The sequence below is a fragment of the Eurosta solidaginis genome, chromosome 1 (genome assembly GCF_040869045.1).
Source record: "Eurosta solidaginis isolate ZX-2024a chromosome 1, ASM4086904v1, whole genome shotgun sequence".
In the NCBI taxonomy this organism is placed as follows: domain Eukaryota; kingdom Metazoa; phylum Arthropoda; class Insecta; order Diptera; family Tephritidae; genus Eurosta; species Eurosta solidaginis.
Window position 1 is genome coordinate 4,395,571 of NC_090319.1, and position 27,981 is coordinate 4,423,551.

A 27,981-nucleotide genomic window follows, 5' to 3' on the forward strand; every position below is an offset into this window, starting at 1 on the left:
TTGGGAAGCTATCATCGAAGAAGAGGGTGTTCTATGACCCGCTCCATAGTACTGTTAACTATTACCTCGGATATGGATGGGGAAACTATTCTCAAATTCCATTGAGTCGCGATACCACCAGCATACTGTCAGTCCATTGGCTAGGAACTTTTTTCTAGTTTTTCTTTTCTCTATATTTGGCATAAATAAATAAATAAATAAATTAAATAAGGGGTTACGAGTGGTTGTGAAGATTTTTTTCCTTTAAACTTTTTAAATATCAAAAATTCCATCATATCATAGTTGCGACACACATCAGCATTGTTCTAGATTTACAAGTCTGCGAAATCAAAATAGTTGATCTTTCAGATTTATCATTGCACTATTTTTAGTTATTCGAGAGCAGTTCATTTTCAGGTTTCAGATAGAATTTCTTACTCTGTTAAGTTCCTTTGCATAACTCTAATGCCTTTTTGAATCTAATACCAGTATTTTTAAGCAGATGCGTATGCAGATTCTGTTTTTTATTTTAATTTTACAACGTTTCTAATTGCTATATTCGCACCGAACTTTAATTTATTGTTCACCCATATGACCAATCAAATACTTCCTGCAAAAATTTGCAATTTATATTCTTTAGATACCTCACCTACCAATACATCTCAAGTGTTTCTTTTGTAAGGAAATTACCGTTTGCCACTTTGGATATTTAGTCAAGTTCATTTTGGCATTTCCAATCTAGTAAGATAACGCCTTCCATTCACTTAATATAGTCATTAGGTTTTCTCTCTGGCGAATGTTGTAATTAATGAGCGACCAACTACAAGTTGCGTACAATGTAATGTGGGCGTCAATGCGAGTAGATATGTGCTGATAGTAATGTTGCTTATTCACTGATGTATAGGTTTGTGCGTACAAGGAGCAGACTAAACATCAAAAGCAAGGAAAGCAACCATTGAAACCATTTTCTTTTCAACTAAGACCGAGGCCCAACTAATATTAGGCGGCCGTCATATGAATATGGCTCCGGGTTCTACGCCAAGCAATTTTAATTCCCATTTGTGTAATTAAATACATATTAACGAGTCCCAAAAGTAGGGATCAATCATAAGCTGAGAAGCCGCCGTGGTGTGATGATAGCGTGCCCCGCCTACCACATAGAATATGCAGGATTCAAGCCTCGTGCAAAGTAACATCGTAAGTTTAGAAAAAAAGTTTTTTCAATTCGAAAAAGTTTTTCTAAGCGCGCTCGTCCCTCGGCAGTCATTTGGCAAATACTCCGAGTGTATTTTTGCTATGAAAAGCTTCTCAGTTAAAACTCATCTGCCTTGCAGATGCCGGTCAGAATCGGCGTCAAACATGCAGGTCCCCTCTGGCTACTTTGTAGGAAAATCTTAAAGGAGCACGATGCAAATTGGAAGAGAAACTCGGCCTAAAAGCTCTTCGGAGGTTATCGCGATTGAATTTATTTTTTTTTTATTCATTTAATAAGCTATGGTATAGTGCTCTCAGGATATATGATCAGCATGACATTCGAGGCAGGGTAGGTGTTAACCGCTTCATGCACTGCTTAGTTTCCATTTTTTCGTTTCGGTATCTACTTCCTTGCACTCTGTTTTACAAAGGTAGTGTCGATGGCGTTTTCTTGAATCGATCTATGTGTTTTACACAAGCTCTAGTTGATGAGCTACGCCAACTGCTAACATTTCCCGAGTGTAAAAATTAACTTAAGGTATATTATTATACATTTGCGAAGCTTTTGCACAACTGATTCGACTTTTGCTTTAGTTACTTTTTTTTAATATTAGATCTAGTGGCCAAAGCTGAATGTTGAAGACAATTCTCATTACTAAATTAGAAACGCCCTTTTCTTCGCTACGCCATAAAATCGAGTGTGTCAAAGGACAAGCAGTAAATGGAGTAATTGAACATTGCATACAAATATATCTACATATATGTATGTATATATTTACATTCAGAAGATAAATGTTTATCTAAGCAGGATAAGCCAAAGATATTTTCAAAAACAAGTTTGAGTGTAAACTTCAGTTTTGATTATTATGTGCACCACCAACCATTGAATGATAGTTTTTGGTGCAAATTTGGAAAAGTTGAATTTAGTGAATGAAAGCAATTTTTAGCAATTTTTATGTCACTTATTTTTTTTTTTTTTTTTTTTTTTTTTTTTTTTTTTGAGAGAGTTTACACCATGAAAAACAAGGCGGCAACTGTTTATACTGCGTAAATGATTTTGAAGTCTTTTCCCCTGGAAATCCATTACTCTTGACTCCGCACTGCCAGGTATTCGATACCCAAAGCTTTGTCTCTTGTTATTTTTATTTTTCTCTGTGCCTTATTTTTTTAACATTTATAAATACAATACTAAGATAAATAATAAACGTAGAATACTAACAAAGTTATGTATATCGCACTGATCTCCGAACTTTCATTAATTTATTGAAAACCGCAGCCAATTAAAATATGAGGCAAACTCATAACGACATAAAATTTCATTGTTTTTAAAGGTTTTGTTTATCAAAATGTCATTGAAATCAACAAAACAAATAAAATTTATTATATGAACATTAGGATGTGAAACATTAAGAAAATATTTATTTTTTGTTTATGTCGGAATATCTATCTTGTTATATCACCTTAGGCCACCCAGCAACATAAGTTGGCCGAATGATGAGAAGCCGCCATATATAAAGCCCATAACATAAGTGCAGAATTGCTGCGCAACAAGATTTTAAATACACTTAGGCAATTCAAAAGGTCTCCTATTCGCCGTATGTGCTATGCCTTAATCAAATTTTATATTGGAAATTATGGCAAGAACTGAAATCTTAAAATTTTAGTTGAATGTCAATTTCTTGTGAATTGCTTAACTGGCTTATATTACGCAAAACACATGTGTCGCTGCATGACAAGCAGCGCACTGCATGACCTGGGCTCGCATCGTAACATACGATCACGGATCGGCAACCATACGAAAGAAAATTACGTGATACGTCAAACGTATAAACAAAATGGGATTATAACATACGATAGCAAACGGAACGTAATTCATTTTCAATTCACAATAAATTTTACGATACACATTAGGTTGGATTGTATTTTTAGCTCACAATAGATTTTGAACTGTCAAATTGGTTGCCAAAAATATAAAAATTAAAATAAATTACTACGATAGATCCAATTTTATTGTTTTGTTTGTAATAGCAACCCTTTGGACTTATCGAACAAAGCGCAAGCATATCATTTATGTATTATTTCTTCGTAGCAAAAAAATTTGCAGGTAAAAGTCTAGAACAGGAGTCGACTGCTAATACGCGTCCAACAATTTAGAGAGAGCTGTCAAAAAACGCGTATTGACAACAATAATCCGAAGGCGGAAAAGAAAAATTTTATCTCTGTCAGAAGATATTTGTAGTTGAAGCTCGTATTTTCATGTGGTTGTTGTAATGTTGTTATGCACTAAAAAAAATTGTGTGTGCAAATGGATTTTGACGCATTTTGTTTTGATCCCACCCCATTGGGGAACCGGTCATGCGAAAATACTATGGATCCCACCCCCGATTTCGGAGGCACCCGGGGACATCTGTTCTAGACTATTACCTTATTGCAGTTTCTTGAGGAGATTTCGCTTTCTGAGAAGCTTTTAGTTACTTTCTGGAGAAGTTAAATTTGAAACAAGCCGATACCAAAGGTGGTGTCTCGCTATGAATTCTGCCAATATTTCCTTTTGGCTTGGATTAAGCTTTTTTGAATTCCACCTTTGTTAATAATAAGAGTTTGAAATTTGTTATTATATTTAATTCAAAGATATAGTATATTTTATTTATTCATCTATTTTAACAATTTTCTTACATTTTCAATGAAATTTGTGTGTATACTATCGCTAGTTTGTGTTCGAATGAAAGTGGAACGTAACGTCTCCGTTCAGTCACTCGTCACGTATATTGCGAGCCAAAATTACGATCGAAGTAGTACGTTCACGTATGTCATAATCCGAAGTTCATGTTTTTACGTGACGAGTTATACGATCACGGATGTTACGATTTGGCCCCTGTTCAAACAAAATTTTCTGCATTAAGCAAGTGGTCGGTAACAAAAAACCCAAACAATTACGAACAAGTATAAAACAAAATGCGAAATAAATATTTGTCTGTCATTTCAGATCTTTTACTAACTTAAAATCAAAATTTTATATTCAAAACAATTGTTTCTTTTTTTAATTGATTTTGTATCAGCAAAATTAATATTAAGTGCGTTTAAAAAACAGTTCAAAATTTGACCTAAGTCGCTGCATGGAACTATCAGGTACACGTGTGTCTATGAAATAATTAAGCAGCAACGGTGCAGGCAAAACTGATGCACATTTGTTTTAGTGGTAAAACTGCCAAGTATTACAACTGGATTAAATATTAATATTTTGGTTCACCCTAGTGTTTATTTGTTTGAAAATATGTACTCAAGACAAATTTTCCTATTGACTTATTACATTGGTTTTGATTAAAAATATTGAATAGAATTCAACCAATTTCATACATAATTTATTGTACAAATGTTTACAAATAAACGAAAATTTATTTATTTACACAGCGCGCACAATTTCGATTGCATTTTTTTTATCAAACATCATCGGTGTGTGGTGAAATGCTGTCAAAACCTAATGGACAATGGCTGTGCAAAATTTGTCTACAATTATCCAAACGAAGGTAGGGAAAATGACGCTTTTCGTTTTCATGCAATCTGTAATTAAAATGAAAAATAAATTTATAAAATTAGTTGAATGCTCAGAGATAAGTAATTAAGGGTTTGTTTATTATAAAATAAAATCAATATTTTACATTATTCGCTTATTATACAGGGGTCAAGTGAGAAACACCATTTTTGGTGTCAATGTTAACAGATCCATATACCACAAGAATTTTACTTCTCATTCAGGTATTCAATCAAAGGTAAGAACTGTTTCCAAGTAAAATTCGGCGTTTAACCCTGCGGCTGACATTATTTTAATGTATGGAATATCCAAGTCGATAGTGGTTGCATGGCCGCACTGATTAAACTCAATCTACTTCATATCGTTAGTTTCGAAGAACGACATAGGGCACTGAAGATGACACAAGCTAAAACCAGTTTTTCTCTAAATCAAATTTGTCAAAGGCTTATAGGAAATCGTTGTATAACCACCATTTATTCTATAATTGCGTTCGCATCGGAAAATGAAAAATGCCACTGAAGATGGCACAACGGCGAAACCATTTTGTTCCTAGATCAAATATGACAAAGGATAGTGGAAATGGTTTCAACATACATCATCTATTCCACATTGTCGATCACATCGGAGAACGAAAAAATGCACATAAGTCGGCACATCACCGAAACCGGTTTGTCTCGAAACCAAACCTTTCAAGGGACGACAGATAATCTTTCCAATAGATGTAGATCATATACTCCATGTTCTCATTCGTTTCGTAGAACGAAAACTTCCACTAATTCCTTTTGGTCTCAACTTCTTTTTCTTTCCTTTTTCTTCTCGTCGCAATAACACTCACTTCTTTTGAGCGCTGTACCAGTACTAGGGTAGTATGCAACATCCCGCCTTCCTGAAGGGGCGCGATCTTCCAAGCGCGCTTTAATCTGAACGGCTGGTGTACACAAAGGTCATATTTCCAAAATATGCATCTATTTCTATGTTACTTCTCTGTATCCAAAATAACTTACGGTTGCTAAAGCATTCAACGCCATATGCAGGTACATGCGTGTTTTGACTGTTACAATATGCTTGTCTAAATTGATATTGCGACCTCAACGTAGGCGATCATGAAGGGCGATGAAAAGAAATCAAATTTTTTATACTGAAAAGAAGTCTAAAGTTTTGTTCAATCATGACAACTACGAGCCATCCGTCACTCTTTTCTAGCAGTAGGCAACTTTATTGAAACATTAAAGCAAATTTGCAAAATTTTCACTTACAATTGTACGCTTCGGTTACGTCTTTAATGAGTTGATGTGGTCGTTGGCTAATTGGAGCATTTTAAAATTCATACTACAAAGAAGCAAACAAAAAATTTAACAAAAAAAATTACGTTAAACCTTGAAATAAATACTTTTAATGCACAAGAGCTCGGTACAGATTCGTTTATATCCTCAGATATCGAAGGAAACCAACATAGTCGCTTGTTTGCAGAGTGACCATTCACTTTGAGTATAATTTTTATTGCATAGCCAAAAGTCATGCGACCGCGGCCGGCAAGTGAAGAGTTGTTTATCGCTCGTTGCCATTTCACTTTGAATTGTGTTGTGCGCTAGGTTGACTAACTGTCGAAATTTAAAGACCTCTTTCGTTCCTCCTTGCCTACGCTTCACGCGCGTAGTAAGGGCTTTCGTACACTTATCACTTAATACTTAACGCTGTTTTTTTTTCCTTGCCCTGTTGCGCTGTCATTAAATTAAAATAAATTGGTTTAAATTGAAAATAAAGCGTTGCACAAAAATTCATTTTATGTATTTCCACGTTTTACGATACCAACGAGCCCGCGCAAAAATGTCCATTGCAGGGGGAATATGAAGTACGTGAAAGCTTTAGCAAATGTAAGTGTAACTATATCAATTGTAGATATATATTTATTTAAGTTCTTGCTGACTGAAGTCGCAGTGGTGATTGTGGACATGCTACATAGTTTACACCACCAACTAAGTTTGGCAATGTGCTCCTCATTTCCACTCGCTTTGTTTCGAGAATTGTGAATATTGGAATTACGAATTTCATTTTCACATTTTCTAAACTAAATTTGTCATTCTAAATCTTAAGTGCTAAGTGACTTTGATTTTTAATGATATGCTAATGGATTTGGGTTTAATACCGTTTTCTAGTTTCAATTTCGATTAGTTTGCTTTTCGAACTTCAAGTATATACTTAATTATATAATGCAAGTGGATTAATTAAAAGTCATTGCGAAATCTCTTGTATTAATTCCGGTAATTTATTGCAACATATTTGGGAATAAAATCGATTAATTTCAAATTGATACAGTAATGTAAATGAGGTTGATTATGTAAATGTGCCGATGGCTGGCGAAAGAGCTGGGTAGCTCTTTAATTAAAACACGGACCGTAAAGCTATCTCCAAACTCACTGGACTCGGGTAAAGTAAGAGAGTTTATCCAATTTTAAATCAATCTCTATACAGAAAAAAATGTATTAAACCCACATATTCCCAGGAATTTATATATTGACGCCTTTATCGAATCCCATATAAATTTTATAAAAATGCAAATACTGAATTTTTAGAGCAACTTACGAAGGTATACAATAAGATGTATGACTCAGGAAGGGCAGTTTTAAACATTGCAGCGAGTATAATATTTCCAATATACAAGAAGGGAGTCAGCTCGGCTGCGGCCAATTATAGGGGAGTGGCGTTTATGAATACAGATGCAAAAATAATGATGGGTGTGCTCAATGAAAGGCTGTCGTGTTGGGTTGAAGACAATAATATTATATCTGAGTATCAAGCAGGATTTCGTAAAAACTAGTCCACAGCCGACAACCTTTACAATTTAGCCTCCATCTTAAAGTTAAAATGTAATGAAAAAAGAAAGTATTCGCTGTGTTCATAGATCTTAAGGCGGCGTTCGATAAAATCTCTAGAAAATTACTTATTTACAAATTAAGAAGCATAGGTGTTTCAAGCACATTCTTATATTTTATTGAGCAGGTTTATGAGACCGCAAATTTGGTAGTCTGGAACGGAAGCGAAGTGTCCCATAGCTTTAACACAACTTCTGGTGTCAAACAAGGCTGTTTACTCTCCCCACCTAGATTTGCATTATATATAAATGACTTGCATGAGTATTTAGGGGGTGGTTTGCAAATAGAAGAACTGAACATAAGGTTGCTGCTGTATGCAGATGATATAGTAATTTTGTCCGATGATTCACAAACGGTACAGAAAATGATTCGTAACCTTGGAACATATTGCGAAAGTTGGAATTTAGAGGTAAATTTAGCCAAATCAGCAGTTATGGTGTTTAGGAAAGGAGGTAGGCTATCTAACAGGGAAAGGTGGATATACAAAGGGGAAGAACTCAAAATAGTATCTGAATATACATATTTAGGAGCAACGCTCACACCAAAAATGGTATTTACACAGCATCTGGAAAACAGGAATGCTAGTTTGGAATGAAGAGACGACAAGGCAAGCTGGAAAAAGAATAATTTCTTATTATTATCGCACTTAAAAGCTGAACACAGAGTGAGAATGTGGCGAAAATCACTGAGTAGTGAAAATCGAATTTATAAATACCTGGACCATAATTTAGGGACGCAGTATTTTAAAGAAAGTTTCAGTCGTGCGAACATAATGTGGATTTTCAAGGCGAGATGCGACTTAATTTATTTAGAGGGCAGGTACAATAGAGAGTGCACACTGTGCAACCTCAATGAAACGGAAAACATACACCATTTCTTAGGCGAATGTCCTATATTAAGGCCTTTTAGACGAGTTTGTTTTGAAAGAGAATATTTAGAGGATGAGGGAGTAATCAGTGTGCTTAATGGGGAAAACGATCCTGATTAGAAAAAATTGATTAACTATATTACTGGTGCTCTGAAATATAGAAAACGAATAATAACAGAATTTAAAAATTTTTAATTTGAATATAAAACATAAGCGCTTAATTTGAATTTGTGTTTTCATTTTGAAATTGTGAATAAATTTAAGCTAGAAGCCAAATTTATATAAATCCAACAACTGCGACAGACGACTAACAAGTCATTGCTGTATTCTTTATTATTCAAAATATATTTTTAAGAAAATCCAACCAATTTTGTTTAGATTTAAGGCATGATACTTATGTTAAATATTTTGAAATAAAGAAGTATCTATCTATCATCCTTTACCGAAAAACGTGCCAGTGGGTTACATGCCAACCTAATAAAACCGCACTGCGTTTTTTTAGCGCACGCAAACAACCGGCGTTTTTTGCCCTAACCCAAATAAGCATGCGTTGCGACAATGTAAAGCATGTGTGCAAACGTCAAATCTAAATGTCACGCAGAACAAAAATTGGAAATCGAGTTAGGTTTTCACGCAGCAAATTGAATTTGGGTTGCTCTCATACAAGTTGTATGTGCATGAGACATTTTTGACAGAAAATTACTTGCGTACGTTTATATTAGGTTGGCATGTTAGGGGGCTTAGAATATACCCCCGACAGGTATGCCTATTCTAAGAGGCCACTAAAATATCAAATTGATTCAAGGGGTTGTGTAAAAACAACAAATTTTCCACCCAGAGGCACACAGGTGATATATTTTTCACATGGCTTTACAACCAGCTGGCCGTGGAAAAGGCTATGAAATATTGCTGAAAATATTTTTCCAAAAGAAAACTTTGGACTTAGTGGGAGGACAAGATAACCAAGTTTTCATATTATCCTTGACACACTGTCCAATTAGCTGCGAGATAATAACGCAAGGATGTGCAAATAGCACCAAATAATTATATAAAAAATCCCCTTATTGTTCCGCAGATAGTCCCGAAATGATCTCAAAATTGTACCGAATTTATACGCAAATTGAACCCGTAACAACCTCGGAAATAATTTCGAAACGACCCTGAAATTACCATGGCATTTACTCTGGAGTTGGCCTGAAATGAACTGGAAAACGAAACCGAAATAATGCAGTAAAAGCACCCAAATGATGGGAAAATTCTTTCATTAGCTCGAGTTTTTCCTGAAGTGCTATAGAAATACTCTCGAAATGATCCGAAAATAGTCCAAACGTTTTGCCTAAGCGGACTGTCACGAAAACATACCGAAAACAATGCTGTAACTATCATAAAGTGATCCCACAAATTCTTCGGATACAGTTCCGGCATGGTAGTCAATGTATTTGTGCGTACTGGCTCGTATTCAAACCAAAGTTCATAAAACTTTTTGGTCACAAACATTCCATTTGACACTTCATATTAATTTTAACGTATTCCCACAGTACATCCAGCAGTCTTACCTGTGCTTATGCTTACAAATGCATTTGCACGTAGGCCTTATATATAAGCAATAAAGTATATATGCATTTTTGCATATAGGAGCTGTGTAAAATAAATTTTGTATAACCAAGCCAAAATCATATCATAAAAATTAATTATTGAATGTGAAAGTAAAGGTATTGCACCATAATCGATTGCTTTCATTATAATGGTCCCAAAAGTAATAGAAATAAAACTTGACTGAGCCTCTACTCGACTTTTTCAAAATTATTTAGCCCTCGATCTATTTGGCCTAGATACCAATTTTTTTTTTTTGGTATATTTAAAAATGGCTCAGAATTATAACAATCAAAAATATGCTTATCTTTAAGAATTCATGAGCTTAACACCGGCTTATAATAATTGAATTTCAATTATTATGTTTTTCTAAGAGAAACTGAAAAGAAAGAAACATTTACTGGGATATTGCGATGGAACCATTTCGAAAACCGCCAACGTAATCATCATCAGGCAATTTTGTAATGTTATCAAAGGTTTCACCGAAATTCGAACCGCGAATCACACGGTTAAACTGCAGTTGCCTTAACCACTAGGCCATCCTGCTGGTATATGCGCAATATGCCAGTAAATGTTTCTTTCTTTTCAGTTTCTCTTAGAAAACATAATAATTGAAATTCAATTATTATAAGCCGGTGTTAAGCTCATGAATTCTTAAACACAAGTATAATCTGAACACACCTTTAAACAAATAAACATCAAAAAAATGTTCTCAGACCAGTCGATTTTGCATGAGTGAATCACAAACATTATGATTTAAAATAACTGTTTCCCTCTCCGAATGAAGAAGTTGCTATATCAACATTTGTAATACAAATAACATAAGATTAGATGAATTTAAACTTTATGTAGCTTGCTACACTTAAAAACTATTGTTTCTGTAGAAACTATAACAACGACTTGGCTACCGACATATAGCATGTGCCTTGCTTAAAAAGACGGAAAAGTGGGGACTGTTCGCGTGCAAATTGAAAACGAAATAGTAAGTACTATCATCAACGAAATAATCATCGCAATTTGCAGCACCACATAAAAAATATAAATTTGAAAATGTAAAGCATTGGGGTTTTTCGAAAACAAGCGCTAACAGAGTAAACAATGTGACGCCGCAACTATTAAGGTGACACAGTGTAACCAAAAAGTGCATCTTGGGACAGAATATCTAATACCTTTATCATACCCTTACCATAAATAAGAAAGGGAGTCATAGTTATTATCGTTGGAATGTTCGATAGCCTTTGACTTATGCTTTTAATAACAACAAAGTTGTTTACACAAGAAATTAAGACAACTTTAGTCTGAGTAGAATAAAAACAAAATCAAACTTATAGGCCAGAGTATGCATTGGCATATAAGGAAAGGGGATCTTGTCCTCGGACTCCAGATTTTGAGGTTGTTTTCAGGATCACAGATGTGCAGTTTTTCCCACCCACTTACGTAAAAATGAGTTTTAACATTTTGAAAAGCATGCCACCACTAATACTTGAGTCCACATCCAGAACAGCAGTACAATATGATTTTAAAATGCATGCACGTCCGTCGAGTCCATGTCTGAAAAAGTGTCAGATAAGAATATTACATATCAGAGCACATATTAACAAACTATTTGTTTTAAATACAATTTTACCCATCCAAAATATCTGCCAGCGAATGTAGCACATCGCGTTTAAAAAATGGACGGCGCGATTCTTCAGGTCCGGGAAATGGGAAATTTGCACGAAATCCATAACCATAGGCCCACAGTGTATTCACTCTCAAAATGTTATTTTTGCCTGTGGTACGCCACTTACGAGAATAAAAATACAGAAAAATATGTTAAATGAAGGAAACGAGTTTAAAGGCAAAGTTGGGGAACTACACTTTGTGTATTATGGATGTGAATAATCTGCACCAATTCTCAAGATCGGATCATTGAATGTCTAAGGCGAGAAAGATAAGTTATAGTGGTTGCTCCACCATTGGATGCGATTTCCCGGCGAACCAAGCTCCACTAGACAGTTAAAAAAAGTGCAGGTACTCGGCCAAGTAAAATCCAAATTAGTAGATCCAAAGATAGACATAATATGATGCTCATTTATGCCGAGATAAGTTTACCTAGACCCTTCAATGTGCGTCTGGTATTATGGTTCCTTGCAAAAACAGAGAGTTGAATTCTAATATAGCTAGATCAATGTCACTCAGATGAATTAACTCGATATCTTCAGTAGTTGTTCTAGCTAATACGTCTGTAACACAATTCTCTAATACACCACTATGTTCTACGACTCATATCATAGCGGTGAGACAACTAGATGCCAGTTTGTTTCGCGATCGTGCACAGTCTATTGATTCATTCGATGCAATTTTTTTTTCCTGTAGGGCTTTGATCTGTCAGAGCAAATTCCCACAGATATCATATTCCTAAGATTTGCTCGTAATTCTTCCTGAAGGACGCTATAATGGCACCACGGGCGTCTACTTAAGGAAAGTGAAATATCCTCTGAGGAAATACTGCTACCTACATTGTCGAATTCAAACATTTCGCCGTGCAAACGAATGTCAACTCAAAAGAAAATGTTCATTGATTCCGATTGACTGATATGTTGTAGTACAAGGCGTTGTATGGAAAATAATCAAGAGAAAGCAATCAGCTGTTGGGATAACAACACCTGGTACCGAATTTGCCTTGGATATGCCGAAGCGTGGGTGTAAAGAGAAAGAATTTAAGCGAAGTGTTTTGTCAACCATATCAGCATTGTATGATGATTGATGTGTGTAGGCGGTCATCTAACGCTGTTCCCGCTGTATGAATATTTACGTATGTAAATACGGGATTTTTTTTTTATATTGTAAATGAAATGATAGTGTGTGCGGAAGGATTTTTCGCGAACCAACAAAAATATCGCCAAAAATGTACTATATGGACTAAAGTTCATCAATTGCAAGCACAGGCAAATCAAAATTTAAAAATCGTAACCTACAATGTCCATCTTAGCGAAATGTTAATGTTGAACATGATTTATAGATTTCCATCAGAAATGGACAAAAAATGTTACATGGAATATGTATTTCCGCCGGAAGGATTTATCGGGCTTTAAACATTTTTATGGGTAGAATGATTTGGTGGATAATTCAAACATCTGCGGCAGATAAGATGCGTTCGTAGTGCAGCCTCAACACGCACTGTTTATTAAAACTCATAACACTAATGTTTTTGATGTTTTCTCTTAGCAAGCAAACCTGGGAGCTCTACCATATTGGTCAAGATAAGTTATTTTGTAAAATTAATGTTTTATAATACCCATCTCTTAAATAATCATTTATATGTAAAACCGATTACAGAGTAATCATAGAGCCATCAATACACCATAAGTGCAGTAAATTTATGTACTTACCGAGACACGTGAACCTTTGGCAAATTGCAAATATCGTTTGCCACGTCGCAAAATATGTTCACCATCATCCAACTGTCGCCCTAACAATCCTTTCTGCTCGGTCATAGCTGCAATTGCCCTTTGATGACGTTGCAAAGTTTTAAATTGCTTTTTCACCGCAGTTGCAGGGGATGCGGAGGAAGAATTATTACTTTCATTGCTATGACTGCTGTTGTTACTGCTTGTAAAAATCTCGCCCACTCTTTCGTTATCCGTGCTTTCTCCAAAGGTAACACTTTTATGGTTTTCGTTACATTCCGAGTGCTCTAGAAAACTGTTAGTGCTTAGTTGCCCACCTTCCCTCCCATTGCTGTTTTTATTACTTTGACTATTATTATTATTGTTGTTATTATGCGTTGTGTCTTCAATTCCATAGCTAATTCTATAATCATCATTGATCAAAATGGCATGTGTTGTTGTTGTTGTTGTGGGTATAAAATGATTATTGCCAAGTGCGATGTTATTATTAAGCGATTCATTGCTTTTGTGGTTGCTGATATCTGGCAAAGTATTAACGACTGTGTAATTGCTGCCTGCACCAGCTGTCGCCACAATGAAAACTGATGCTGCCGCCAAAAGCAGTCTCATTATAGGTGTGTTAATATTTATGAATTTAAAATTATTTCATTGGTCGTAATTTAAGTTTTTCTTCGCTAAAGGAAACGAAAGATGTTAGACGGATATTATAGGTTATATAGGTAGGTATACTCCAACCTAAAAATTGAGTTCACAAAGTGGACTAGTAAGGATTCAATACATCGCCCGGTGGAGTAAAAGCTTCGAAAAAACTTCTCTACAGAAGTTCTTAAATGTTTAAATCCGGAGTCCCGAAAATGTTTTTAAAATAAGGTTCTACCAGAGGAAAGTATAATAAAATATTTTCAGAGATAGTCACGTCGGTTATTCACCAATATTACGTTTCATGCTGCTATCGGTTTTTTATGGGGACTAATTGCCGATTACAACAAATTTTAGACATGAACTAAGTAATTCACAATTATTACAAGCAATCATTTTGAGGACTCACTACCCGTTCGATATCTGGAGCGCTTCTTCTGGCCCTTTTGTTATGTGGCCGTTTTCGCTATAGATTTGTACTATCTACACCGCATTTGACTTAATAATTCCTTTCATTTCATGTCTTTATATAAAGTATAACTTAGTATAGATAATATTACCAAGCACATTCCTATACAACAATACTTTTTCCCTCGACTAGTAAACAACAGCGAAAGATATATCACATGATAACATAAACTACACACGCACGTAAGCAGAAATGGAACAAAGGCGGCCGAATGATAAAAGATAACTAGATGACCTGATGTTTAGGAATCACCAATCCAAAAAAGTGTAAAACCCTCCAATACAACTGTTGCACATTCGTCGTGTAAATAAAGAGGCCGTAAAACAATTCCCAGTCGATAAATTTGATTTTGGCTCGTTGTATGTGAACTACTGCAAATTACATTGAAGTGTGAAATTGTACCACAATTATTAGTGACGAATCTTTGTACACAGGGTTTACTTATTTAGAAATTCAGTGAGATGAACCCATAACAAATAATGAAGATATTTTCAATTTTTCCTCGAGCTCTCTCTATCTCCACGACTTACAAATAAAACAATTAAGTTCAGGTGGCAACTCTATACAAAAATAATTTTAATCGGGAAACTTATTTAAATACCTTTCATTTAATGCCTCATTTTATTTTTAACTACTTTAAACCTGTGGACAGCCTCACAAAACTTCGTCAGTTAAAACTACTTCCTAGTTAAGAGTACTTTTCATCCAAACCACACATTAAAATATATAAAAATACACGTGGGCATGAGAGGCTGCAACCATTGCCAAAAAGATGTGTGGAATAATACTAAATTCATTGAAATTTGACTTGAAATAGTTTTATCTTTTAAAAAAAAAGTTCAAAAACAACCGAATCACATCCAAACTTTAATGAGTAGCTACTTTCAAATTGATATTTCGCCCCTTAGGAAGTTGCAATATTCAATTACTGTGACCGGAATTATGCGTTTAGCTCTTCGTTTTTGGTATATTTAAAAAATAAAAATATTAATAAAATATATTTTGGAGAAATTAAGACATACCAACGAGTTTGAAAATTAATTACTGCATCCAATAAATGTTAGCAGAATTGCTGTGGTGCGAGTACTACAAACTTCAATATACTTATAAGATTCCTGCAATATCTACTATTTATGCGTGCATTAGGGTGTGTATATCTTTTATAGATAATTTTTTCGACTCTTTGAAAATCGAGCCTGTGTGGTTTTTAAGTATGGGATTTGGCTAAGTAAAAATTTGTGTAGAGAAGTCTTCACGACTATAATAATTTGGCAGAGCTTCTCTTCCAATTTGCGTCGTGCTCCTTTTAATTTTTCCTACAAATTGACGGGACGGGAATTACATGTTTTATGCCGACTCCGAAGAGCATCTCTAAGGCAGATACATTTTCACTGAGAAGCTTTTCATAGCAGAAATACACTAGAAGTGATTGCGAAATCACTGTCGAGGGGCGACCCAGCTTAGAAAATCCTTTTTCTAATTTGTTGTTTTGTTAATTTTTCAATGTGGTAGGCGGACCACGCTACCCCCACACCACGGCGGTTGTCAACTTCTTTAAAAGATAAAATTGGACGAAAAAATACATTAAACAGAGTCCAGTCAGAAGCTTTACCACTTCCAGTGACGTTACCTTTGACCTAACCAGTTAAATAAAGATTACTAATGGTAATGATTAGCCGTTCCATTGATTATTTTCTTTAAACGCCATTTAATGATTACTTGCCATTATTTTCTATTTTTAATGGTTACTTTTCAATTAATTAAAAAAATAATCCAAAAAAAATCATGATTTTTTACGATTATTAAAAAAAATCAAAAATAATCAAAAGTAATCAAAAAAGGCCTTTTTGACTACTTTTGATTATTTTTAATTTTTCTTTTTTTTTGATTACTTTTGATTATTTTTCCGCTTTGTTGAAAGAAAAATTCTTTTTTGTTGCATGCACGGAATAATTTCTACATACAAGTACATTTTAGGATACGTTTATTAAATTGTAACCGCTTATCGAGGCAAATATATACATGCACCATATAGGGCGAATGGTATATGAGCATTGATCTAAACATATTCTCCGGTAAGTATATACACGTGCATAATTTGCTACACTCATTATATAAAATAATAACGATCTACTATTTTAGATTGGATTGATTGTTTTGTACATACAAGTACATTGAAGGATGTACCGGTATATCGTGAGCGCTTATCTAGGCATATGGGTACACATACATATGTATGTACATAACCACCTAAAAATTATCGTGTCTATAAGTGCTTCCGATGAGTGTGTATTATTTGGGAGTGCGTATTGTTTTATGAAAAAACAATATGCTCAAACAATGTGGAAGACTAATGCTAGTTTGGTTGATGGTTGATAGCTTCACTTCCAACTGGAGCGATCCTCTAAGTTGTCATTCATCATCATGATTAGTTGTCTAACCAAAGATTGTTATAGCCCAGATAAACTTATTAACATATGTCCATGTGCATTAGATTAAAATTTCTTTTTATTTCCTTATGATTACGTCTAGGATATTTTCTATAAAATCTTAAGTAATTTTTAATATTAACAACGACAATTACAGAAAAGTGAGGTTTCGTCCCAATCCAATGTACATGCTCAATGGTACAGTTAGAAAATGTAAGCTTTAGTAGTTTCATGTAATTTTTTATTAGTTATATATATATGTGTTTTAGTAAACATAAAATTTGCACAAGTTGATGTTTTAAAAGAAAAAGTGATGTTATCAAATATGTATCTAATTAGTTATTATTCTCGATACCGGTTACGATTTAATATTGCATCCTAAAATGTACTTGCAAGTAGAAATTATTCCGTGCATGCAAAAAATGAGAATTTTTCTTTCAACAAAGCAGAAAAAAAATTAAAAATAATCAAAAAAAACAAAAAAAAAATTAAAAAAATCAAAAATAACTTTGTCTGATTATATGCATAAGGTCAACGGCCATGACGAAGTATGACGGTTGCGACACCAGCACAAAGGCAGAAAAGCCTCTGAAGGTGGGTGAGACGTTTAATTAAATATGATAATATTATACCAAAGAACTCTTTACCGGATCAGTGTTTAAGCAAATTTCTCATTGCGAGGCCAGCAGTACATAAAAAAACGCGCTGTTTATTTCTAATTTTCCTCAAACTCTTATTTAAATAAATCCTTTCAATTAAAAAGAAACTCTTCGTCAAAAAATACAGACATGGAGCCGCTCTTGACAAGTTGCTTCTTGATTTTTCCTCAACATTGATTTTTTTGAATACCATAAAAAAATTTTGGTCCATGGGCATTACTTCTATTTTACAGCCTTTGATTCCGCGGGCATCGTCTCATTGCACCAGATTTACGGAACTCAACTAAATGGCTGGATCTTCGGAGTATCACATTATCCAAACTGAGAAATATGGAAATAAACCGTTGATGCCAATGAGATGACTGGCTTTGGAAATATGGCATGAAGTTTCGAATGAGTATTTGGGGGGCTTGTAATATGAAAACTCGGGATTGACGATATAAAGTTAGGCCAATTGAGCAGAAAGAAGTGAATGGTGTAAAAATTTATATAGTTGCCGAGGTAACAAAAACTTAGAGTTTATAAGTTTACCTAATTACAAAAACGAAGTCTTAGCCTTATAGTATCTTCATTTTAAATAGTTTGGCTAACACTTGCTCTCCTCTGTCTTATCCTTTTATTTCCCCTCCTTTCTGTGTTTTTCCAATTAACCTTAATCGGCTTACTGTATCTCCCTACCCTTTTTATGCTTCAATTAATCTGCTTTTTTCTACACTTCCTACCCATGCTCTTATCTAATTAAAACTCACACTATTACTCTTAACCTTATGCTAATATTATTTTTGTTTTTCTGGTTTCTCTTATTCTTACTTTTTCTTAATGCAATACTCTTATTTTTACTTTTACTTTCACTCTCCTTCTTCCCATTCTTACCTCACTTTTCCGACTTTCTCTTCTTTTCTTTTTCCAATTCATCTTTTTTCTTGTCTCTTTCCTTTCGCTTTCCCTTTTCCAATGTGATAATATATCGCGTTGAGCTTTTTCCGCTCATTGCATTACTAAATTCTTGATGTTGTGCTGCTGACTTCACTTATCTGGTTTTATTGCATCATGCCGTAGGCAAAAATTTAGGACAAAAATCGCGAAATTTTTTCTTTTAAATTTTCAATAAATTTTAAGTTGAAAAAGTTGCTCTTATCAGCGGATATCGGACTAGTTTTTTATCCCATTGCGCACTGAAACGAAACCAGAATATAGGAAAAGCAAACTATTTCTTTGCAACCCATTCGTGTGTTCCAACTCTGAAAATTCCATTATCCTTAATTTTACAGCTTTTACCCTCAAACATCATTTTTGGGCAACGGCGCTTCTCTCTTCATCTGACTGAAGAAGAATTTAGCAAAACATAATTATACGCTCGTAGATTTAAATTTAGCAATTGTTAACATTTTAGCACGTGGAGGTTGGAAACAAAATGAAAGCATTTATGACCACTGGAGGAAATTTAGGCTGACTTTATTACCATTTCAAAAATTGTATACTCAGAGAAAAAATCATTCTAAAACGAACGAAACTAGTTCAAAATTAAGAACATTCGTTGACAAAAGTCTGTTAAGTACGTTTTTTCTTAACTCGTGACCGATGGGCTTGTTTTAAGAACAGTTTTTCCAAGCACACCGTTCGTATTTTATGACCAGTTTGGTATTGATGTGTGAAACTTCTGTGCTCATTTCAGCCACTACTTGGGCTGGACTTAAGATTTTTCGTTCTCACGCTTCGAGAACGATTTGGGGTCGATTTAAGCATTTTAGGTCTCAATTCAAGACCGGTTTGTGCTTGATCATTGGTGGGAGGAAGGTAATTTTTTAATTATTACCCACTTATTTTTTTATTTTTTATTAATAAATAATTTTTTTTTATTCATAAGAATTAATAGCAAAAAAACTTTTATTAAAAGCCAAAAGGTTTGAAAAAACGCATAATATGCATTTTTCATATATTTCTCTTATCGAAAAATTCTTCTTATTTAATGATGCAATCTGAATATATATTTAAAACATTTCATAACAAGTTTGAGAATTACCTCTGCATGTGTGAATGGAACTGAACGAAAAATAAGAGTGAAAAAAATAGAATACAAAAAAATTGTTTTAAAAAACTTCAGAGTTTGACGGTTATCGAACTCGCGCCACACAATCGCAACTGCTTAACAGCTTGTGTCAAATGTTGTATTTAACACTGTAGTGCACACGAATTGTACCGTTTCTTTTTTCTTGAACTTAATTTAAGAACATCGTTCTCGTTAATAGAACATTCGTTCATATTTTATCACCAGCCGCTGTCTTTTCAAGAACATGGTTGTCAGTTCAAGAACAAGGTTGCTGTTTTGAGAACAGGTCATTCGTTTTTCAAGAACAAAAAAGTAAGAACATGAAAAGCTTGAATTGAGTCCGGTGGTGCTGGATTTTAGAACGGCGCTTTCTCTGAGTGTAACCGTTTAAAATTTCGCCCATTTCATATGGTCTTAGCTTGAATCGATGGACATTTGGAGTGGCCATAAGATCATAACGTTGACTTTATGTAACCTCTGCTATAAAATATGCTAACGCTACATATTGTACCTCCTGGGTACAAATTTTGTCATCTCTAAATTATCAGATATTCAGTTGGGAATGAAAGCCGCACTATAAAACGTTACACCGTAGTATTATTACATGTTCCGGCTTTTTTGTTATTCTTACATTACCTACTTATCTAAATCACTCTAGTCACGTTAATTAATCATTTTAGCAGCAACATAATGAAACTAATTCCAGCAAAATTGTAACAATGGTAGAGGAGAACAGAAAAAAATTCAAAATAAAAACAAAACAGAACAAGAGCAAGGCTAACTACAATTCCAACAACAAAAACAACCGCAATAACATCACGCAAAAATAATGAGCAACATAATTCTAGTCACCGGCAACAAAAAGTGGTGGAGAAGGAACTTACGGAGGCAATTGCAACACAACGACAACATAAAAAGGTGGAGGGAGCAGCGTTTTAAGAAGCAGCGACAAATACGCAACGAAAAATATATGCGGTATTCCATCCTATTTCGACCAATTTTGAACCCAACCCCTTTAGAATTGGCTGAAAGTTTTTCTTCTTTTTCTAGCTTACGAAAGACGTTTTTCAGAATTTTTTCAAATTTTTTCATCCAACTCAAAAAAAGTTATGAATTTTTAAAAAAAACACCGTTTTTGATTTCAATATGCTATAACTTTTTCAAAAATTTACCGTTTATTTTTTTTTAAATTCATAACTTATTTTGAGTTGAACACCGTTTTTGTTTTCAAAATGCTATGAATTTTTCAAAAATTGACCGTTTGGGATCTTTTTTTTTAAATGTACTTTTCGGAGAAAATACAAAAAAATGTTTAAAGTTTTTTTTTTCAAATAAATAAAAAATAATAATAATAATCGGCCCACCCCGGGATTAGTGGGGATGATTGCAGAATTGATTGAAGTTTTTTATGAGAAAAAAAATTGCGAAATTCGAAAAATCTCGAAAAATTTAAAAATTTTTAAAAAAACTTTAAAAAATTTTTTGTATTTTTTCCGAAAAGTACATTTAAAAACAAATTTAAAAAAAAAAGATCCCAAACGGTCCATTTTTGAAAAGGTTATAGCATTTTGAAAACAAAAACGGTGTTTTTTTTTAAATTCATAACTTTTTTTGAGTTGGATGAAAAAATTTGAAAAAATTCTGAAAAACGTCTCTCGTAAGCTAGAAAAAGAAGAAAAACTTTCAGCCAATTCTAAAGGGGTTGGGTTCAAAATTGGTCGAAATGGAATGGAATACCCCATATACAAATTTAACAAAAAAGACATATGTACGTATGCCGCCATATATGTGCATGCGTACACACATACACACACAGCAAAGCATATAAAGTAGCAAATGCATATATTGAAAATGAGGTAGTTCATGGCATATCAACCCAACCCCAAGTGACCCAATGAAATTTGTTAGTGTCAGTCAGTGTTGGCCCATTTTGCTGCGAATGCAGTCAACTAACAACCACTGCCGACGTTTCCGTTCCAGTCTCCGTTGCTGTTGTTACCACATTAGCAATAGAATAGTAAATACCAACATAACAACAACCACAACGAGTGAAACGTGCTGCATTTGCTGTTGGCGGCAACTTGAGTGTGAAAAATGCATCACATTTGATAAATTGCTGCAATTTGTCGCTTCTTTTCGTTTGTGTATATATTGTATATGACACGTGTATACATAGAGAATATGTTGTTGTTGTTGTTTCTGTTGTCACCACTCATTTACTCGCTGCTGTTTTTGGCCTTAATACAAATAAAACTAACTGTACATGGCAGTTGTTTTATTCTCTTTGTTGATTTTAATGCGCACGCAGTAATTAGCAATTTATTCGTATACAAACTCTTGCGCACACACACACACACGCACAGACTTATACGCTTATAATTGAACTTGGTTGCACTCGGTTCTCGCAATTTTTCACTTCACTTTTCACATTAATTTGCTCATTACAGTAAAGGTGATGATGTTGGCATTTAGTTTTTGCTTTTGTTGTTCATTTATTTTTTATATACTCGTACTACCCACCTACACAATCTTATTTGACACACTCTCGTTTTACTATTTGCTTACGCTGTTGAACCTTCACTGTTATGTTTTATATTTGTTTGCATGTAATTTATTTTGCTATGGCATTTGAGAGTAATTTACCGTAAGTATAACTTCAGGGTAATCGAAATCAAATAAACTTCCGTCAACATGCGACATTCATCTTTTTGTGCCGTCTAATGGCAAGGGTAAAAGTTCACGTTTTTCTTTCGCTAATAAAAAACCTGAATTGAAGTTAAATCACATGGACATGGTTGAAATACTACCCAATAACTTCTTTATATCAATGCTATTTGACTTTTAAAGTGTTTTTATAGCAAAAAAGTTGAAAAATGACGAAAATGTGCGTGTCGTACACTCGGTACACTTGATTTTATAAAAAGAAATATTTCTAATGAACTCAAACACCCTAATTTGTTTAAGCCCAAAAGGTCTGGAATATTTTTTGGCGCGTTCAAGCGGAAGTATTGTTTAAAACGCATAGCAATAAATCCACTGTCAGTGATCAAGTTTGGTTAAACGCGCCGAAAAATATTCCCCACAATTTTTGTTTAAAAACATACATTAAATATACATCAAAGTATTTACAAGGAGAGTAGCAACAAAATGGCAAAGAAATGAGCTGAAGGCTTAAAATTTTGAATAAATATCGGATCGAGATATTTGGAGTTCTTTAGAAAACCAAAACAGGTCATGTGGAATCTTGCGATCGATTTAAGATTGCTTTTAATTGAGCCAGAAACTTTAAACTTTATACATAGCTCACGGTGCCGGGACTTTTAAATAAAGGGAGAAACAATTTACTCCAGGTGGCGCACGGATCGATATAATTAGAAAATGTATAAATAATTGGAATCCTGGGCACGGAGTTTAACAAATGTGACAAAAAGTTTCGCTAGATGTCGCAAGGACTTGCGAAAATTTTTTCCGATACGTCCAATTGAACTACGAATCTATTACCGCATACGTATTTGAAAACCCGATGACGTTGCATTAAATAATAGGAAATATTCCGTAAGGTGGGCCCGAGGCGAGATATTAGAAATTCTATACCAAACGAAAAATAATTGATTAAAACGTTCTTTATAAAAATGGATCACAACGCAGCAGAAAATGTTTCCTTTAATGCAGTCATAATGTTGATAAATTTTGAAATGATGTATAACAACAGCTATTTTACACAGCTTATCAGAAACAAAACTATAATGATAGGGTACTATTACCGAATCAAGTACTTAAGTTTATTTAGATTGTAAGCTTCGGAATGGGTTGGTTCCGGGGAAATATACCTTAACCAATTTAACGGCTTTCAGAGAAGACTCTATGTTATGTACATAACGTAACATGTTACTTAAACAATAGGTCGTCTTCACAGTGTGTCATTTTATTCCTGCATAATATTATCTGGTTTTCAGAGTTGAGCCAACTGTCAAATGAAATAAGTATCCTTAAATTTTAAGGAAAAGGACTTCTAAAATTATTTTTCACACTTCGTAATAATATTAAGTGGAACATTTTTATTAATAACCAACGCTTTGCAATGTCAAGAAGTGTCAGATAGCCAAAGAAAAACCTTGAGCGAGTGTAGTGACAATAATTACTGCTCCGTAGTGGATCAAAACTACTCAACGGTGCTTTCAGGATATTATCACTCATTGACAGATTAACACTTGTGTTCGGTGAAAGCGCCCAATATGAATATTTTATCTTAGCTCGCCTACTAAAACATGAATGTGTGGAAATCAAAAGTTAAAGTCTACTTAAAATTAAGTAATTTCGAAAAACTGAACAAATTTTTATAGTAAAATATAGTACATTCAATAATTAGCTCATCAAAGCTCCTATTTCAAATCAAAAAAAATTTGCTTTCATGCTTCTGGCAAGAGGGTGACGATATTATTCTGTACAAGCCGAAAGTGAGGAATACTCATTTCAATCAACTTTTAAAAAGTTTCCTCATAACACTAAGTAAAATGTTATCCAACTTAAAGCACTCTCTGCAAGCTGAAACTGAAACCCGTAAACATCGCACTTTTACACAAAACTTATTTCGCAATATTACCTGCTAGCTATGTTTATGCAAATTTTGTTCTACAGGTTTTGATTTCAACTCCTTTCCGTATGATGCGAATTTCTTGAAGTGACGACACTCTGATGCACATCTGATTTGTTCAGACAACGAATAACTTTTACATGTCAATTACCAGCAAGAAATTATTCTAAGGCAAGAAGTTTTCTTGAATAAATAATAAAAGTCAAAATCAATAAGACTTGTACTGAGTATGTAGGTATGTACAATGTACATCAAACATATTTAATTGAGATGTTTTCGTGTGACTCCCCTTTGTTGCTGCGCATCTCTCCCTATATCTTGTCTTCACCACCTACGTGGAGCAATATTTTGTCAACTCTCGTCACCTCCAGCATTTTCTGTAAATATTTCTTTGCTTCTGACAACACTTGAATTATATACAAATAACTCTGCACCTTCACCTTTTCCTCTATCTACTAACTGTGTGACTGTTAATTTCGTATGTAAACGCTTCCCAGTGTTTCTGTTTATTTTAATTGTTAGCTTAAATTGTCACTTGTACTCATTTTCTTGCTCACGATGTCACAACTCGTATTTATTTTGTCGTACTTTTGTCAACTTTTGCTACTTTTTGCTTTTGTTGCGTCTTACGTACATACATGAATATATTTCAACAGTCCTGTTATGACAAACTGACTCGAGCATTCCACGGAAAATCGTGAAATTCAACACATTTTTTAATTGCTCTCCTTATTATTTTTCAAAGTCAATCTTTCTAAATATACCACAGCTCAATGTCCAGAAGAAGAAAAATTTTATAACTAATATATTGCTTGTAACACACCGATAATATTGCGATAACAAAGCGATTACTCGTCGATCACAAATCGATGTTACGCCGATAACTCATCTACAATAAATCGGTAATCCTTGTGTAGTAAGTCTAACTTTGCGATAACAAATCGATATTTTTTCGATAATATTTTATATGAGTTCAATAATTTTTCGATAACACACCTGTATGTCATCGATAAAAAATCGATTGCTCATCAACATTGATAAAAAATTATAAAACTTCAATAAAAAATTGATAACTTTTCAATAAATCATCGATAACACGCCGATAACAAACCAATAACAAATGTATAGCTTACCGATAATGCTTTGGAAAGATATGGATAACACGCTCATAGTCCGTCGATAACAAACCGTTATCACTTCGATAATACGTCGATAAGCAATCTAATTTTGGATTTTTCACATGCACATAAAAATATTTCAAAAGCAAGTTTTTATTTATATATGGGGATATAAAACACAAAATTAATGCTCTAAATAATTTTTCTTATAAAGGATAAATCTGTAAAATGGCATACGAATTGTCTCTCAATAACTTTGGAATGCTCCGAGTACAAAATCCACAACTCTATATTACATAAACAAGTTTTGCATCTGTTTCCTACTTAAGTTTCTTAAATTTGTAACTATCAGTTGTAAATATTTAGGTATATTTGGACTTTCATATCGCTGGAGTATAAAAATTTTAGGAATATCAAGGCATAAATAATCAAAGCACAGTAATATACTCCACTTATTATGCGTACATAGCACTATTTCAGGGATACGATTTCAAATGAACTGCGTTCGAAGAACTCGCACAATTACCTACGAAATATCGATACAAATTTTTTCTAAACTGTTAATTAGTTAAGAGAAAACATTTGAATACTTGAGCAGTATCACCTGGAAAGAAAAACCTGCTTTTGCCCTTAGAAGTTTGTGAAGGGTTTCGTCGAATTGTGGGTTTGCTCTCAGCCAGCCTAGAGTGGATCCTCAGAAGTAAGCCCAAAGTCTACTAACCCAATATTTTGAGGTACCACACTGTCATCTCCGTCAGGTGTAACTTATTTTTTACTTAAGTCAATAAAAAAATATTATTAATTGTTGAAGAAGTTTACGTGTTCGTGATAGGCGATGAAAGTGTCCTTTTGCACTGTGCTGGAATCTTTGATTTTCTTGCTGATTGATTTTCTCTATTCGTGCCACTGTTTGCGATGCATTCTAGCGGCAAGAGGTGTTATTTCATGTGATGAAGAAAATACATCGGTACCACTAGTATAGTTTTTGGAACCTGTATGCTCGCGACGGATGGTGTAATTTCTTAAAAAACTGACGGAGTTGATCTTATTTGACTACTGTTTGAGTCATATTTTGCCAAAACAAAAGCAATAGACCTATAACAAATTTTGCAGAATCAATGAAGATATTGGTGCACGTTTCAAATGTCTGCTGGAGCGATAATGGCGATTTGTTATCCGAGATAATGAAAGGACTTTGGTTAAGCAAGGAACACTTGACGATTCCCACATACCACATTTCCCGAAGAAAAAAAGTACACCTTAAAACCGGTTATGCTTAACAATTTCTGAAAATGAGAGCTATTGAAGCACTAAGGTGAAGTGTTAACTAGAACCACACATTATGTCTGATAGAGGAGACGACACGTATCCTCTGATAGTATTTTGGCATCGAAAAGGATATACTTATGTATAAGCTGCTACGTCTGCATTTACAAAGCTTACATAGCTGTGTCAAGTAACGTAATATAATCCAAGCATTCTTTTTAACAAAACTATTTTTGAAAAAAATAATATGTAAGGTAAGTCGACACAAAATTGGAAGAACGAAAAAATTTGCTGCTGAGTAATTGGGTTAGTGGAAAATTGCACATTGTGAAAAATAAAAAAATGCCTGGGCTATATATGACTATATGTATGTATATACATAGGAACATTGTTCTATGACAGAAACATACAACTTAACTGTTCGATTTTTAAATCAGCTTATTCACAAATATACATAAATGCCACGCTAATTGACCAACAAATTAATAAACAAACGCAAAACGTTGTTATAACTGTTAAAATAAATATTCATAAATAGTTTTGCATAATTAATATGAACGCCGAAAAATACCGATAAATTAGACCAGGTGACAATGCCACAAGTTTGTACTTACATATGTATGTATATTAAGGTGGTCCTTATAAATCAAATAAATGATTTTTTCCAGTATAACACTTTCAAACGATAATACCAAGGTCAAGAATATAATATGTATATAATATTTAGTTCCACTTGTCGCACAGGGGCTAAAGCTAAGCCAGGGCCCGTATCGTGTTATACGGTCACGTATCGAAAAGCAATTTCACTCAAACGATAAATCAGAAACTGTCAAAAGATTCCAAAAAATTATAATAAGTCATGGATCTAACACATTTCACACTGTTTCTTAATCCGATTGCCCATTTCAGAGCTATTGCGTGATGATCGTGTAACGCGATACGGGCTTAGCTCTATGAAGACTAAAAAAATTTGGATTCAATTTTTATTTTTTTTTTTTTTTTATTTGAAATACCAGTAATCGGTAATGCTTAAGATCGCTATAACGCATAACAATTTTGCTCCTGATTGGAAACGGTGTGAAGACTTAATTCATTAATATATTAACTTATACCATTGTGCGAAAATCGTTAGCCGGTCCAATCAAGATCAAAGAATGTATGTATATGATATCGCCTACTTCAGTAATATTAACGATTTTGAGTATTAAAAATCAAAAAAGTCAATTGAAATTTTTTGAGTCTCCATAGAGCTCTCTTAACTTTGACCCCTTTTCGGCACCCATTAACCACATTCAATCGGAATTAAAATTAATATGTGATATGTTG

General features: G+C 34.0%; 1 protein-coding gene across 2 annotated transcripts; it reads right to left on the minus strand.

Annotated features, from left to right (window-relative positions):
* Positions 1–4,286: 4,286 nt before the first annotated feature.
* On the minus strand, positions 4,287–24,401 carry LOC137238822 (uncharacterized). 2 transcript variants are annotated; one of them, XM_067763846.1, is made up of 5 exons: positions 24,281–24,401; positions 13,414–14,105; positions 11,667–11,824; positions 11,477–11,590; positions 4,287–4,734 (listed from the first exon to the last, which is right to left on the minus strand). In XM_067763846.1, exons 2-5 carry the CDS (start codon positions 14,038–14,040, stop codon positions 4,614–4,616), a joined length of 1,020 nt encoding a protein of 339 aa, XP_067619947.1. In that variant the 5' UTR covers positions 14,041–14,105; positions 24,281–24,401; the 3' UTR covers positions 4,287–4,613. The 2 variants fall into 2 exon arrangements, with proteins under 2 accessions (XP_067619947.1, XP_067619948.1); XM_067763847.1 differs by lacking the exon at positions 24,281–24,401 and adding an exon at positions 22,123–22,212.
* Positions 24,402–27,981: the final 3,580 nt, after the last annotated feature.

Coding starts and splice junctions, on each gene's coding strand:
- LOC137238822 (XM_067763846.1), bottom strand. CDS start 14,040: ATGAGACTGCTTTTGGCGGCAGCATCAGTTTTCATTGTGGCGACAGCT. Junction 11,825..13,413: donor CCAAAGGTTCACGTGTCTCG/GTAAGTACATAA, acceptor TATTCTCGTAAG/TGGCGTACCACAGGCAAAAA. Junction 11,591..11,666: donor CTGGCAGATATTTTGGATGG/GTAAAATTGTAT, acceptor ACACTTTTTCAG/ACATGGACTCGACGGACGTG.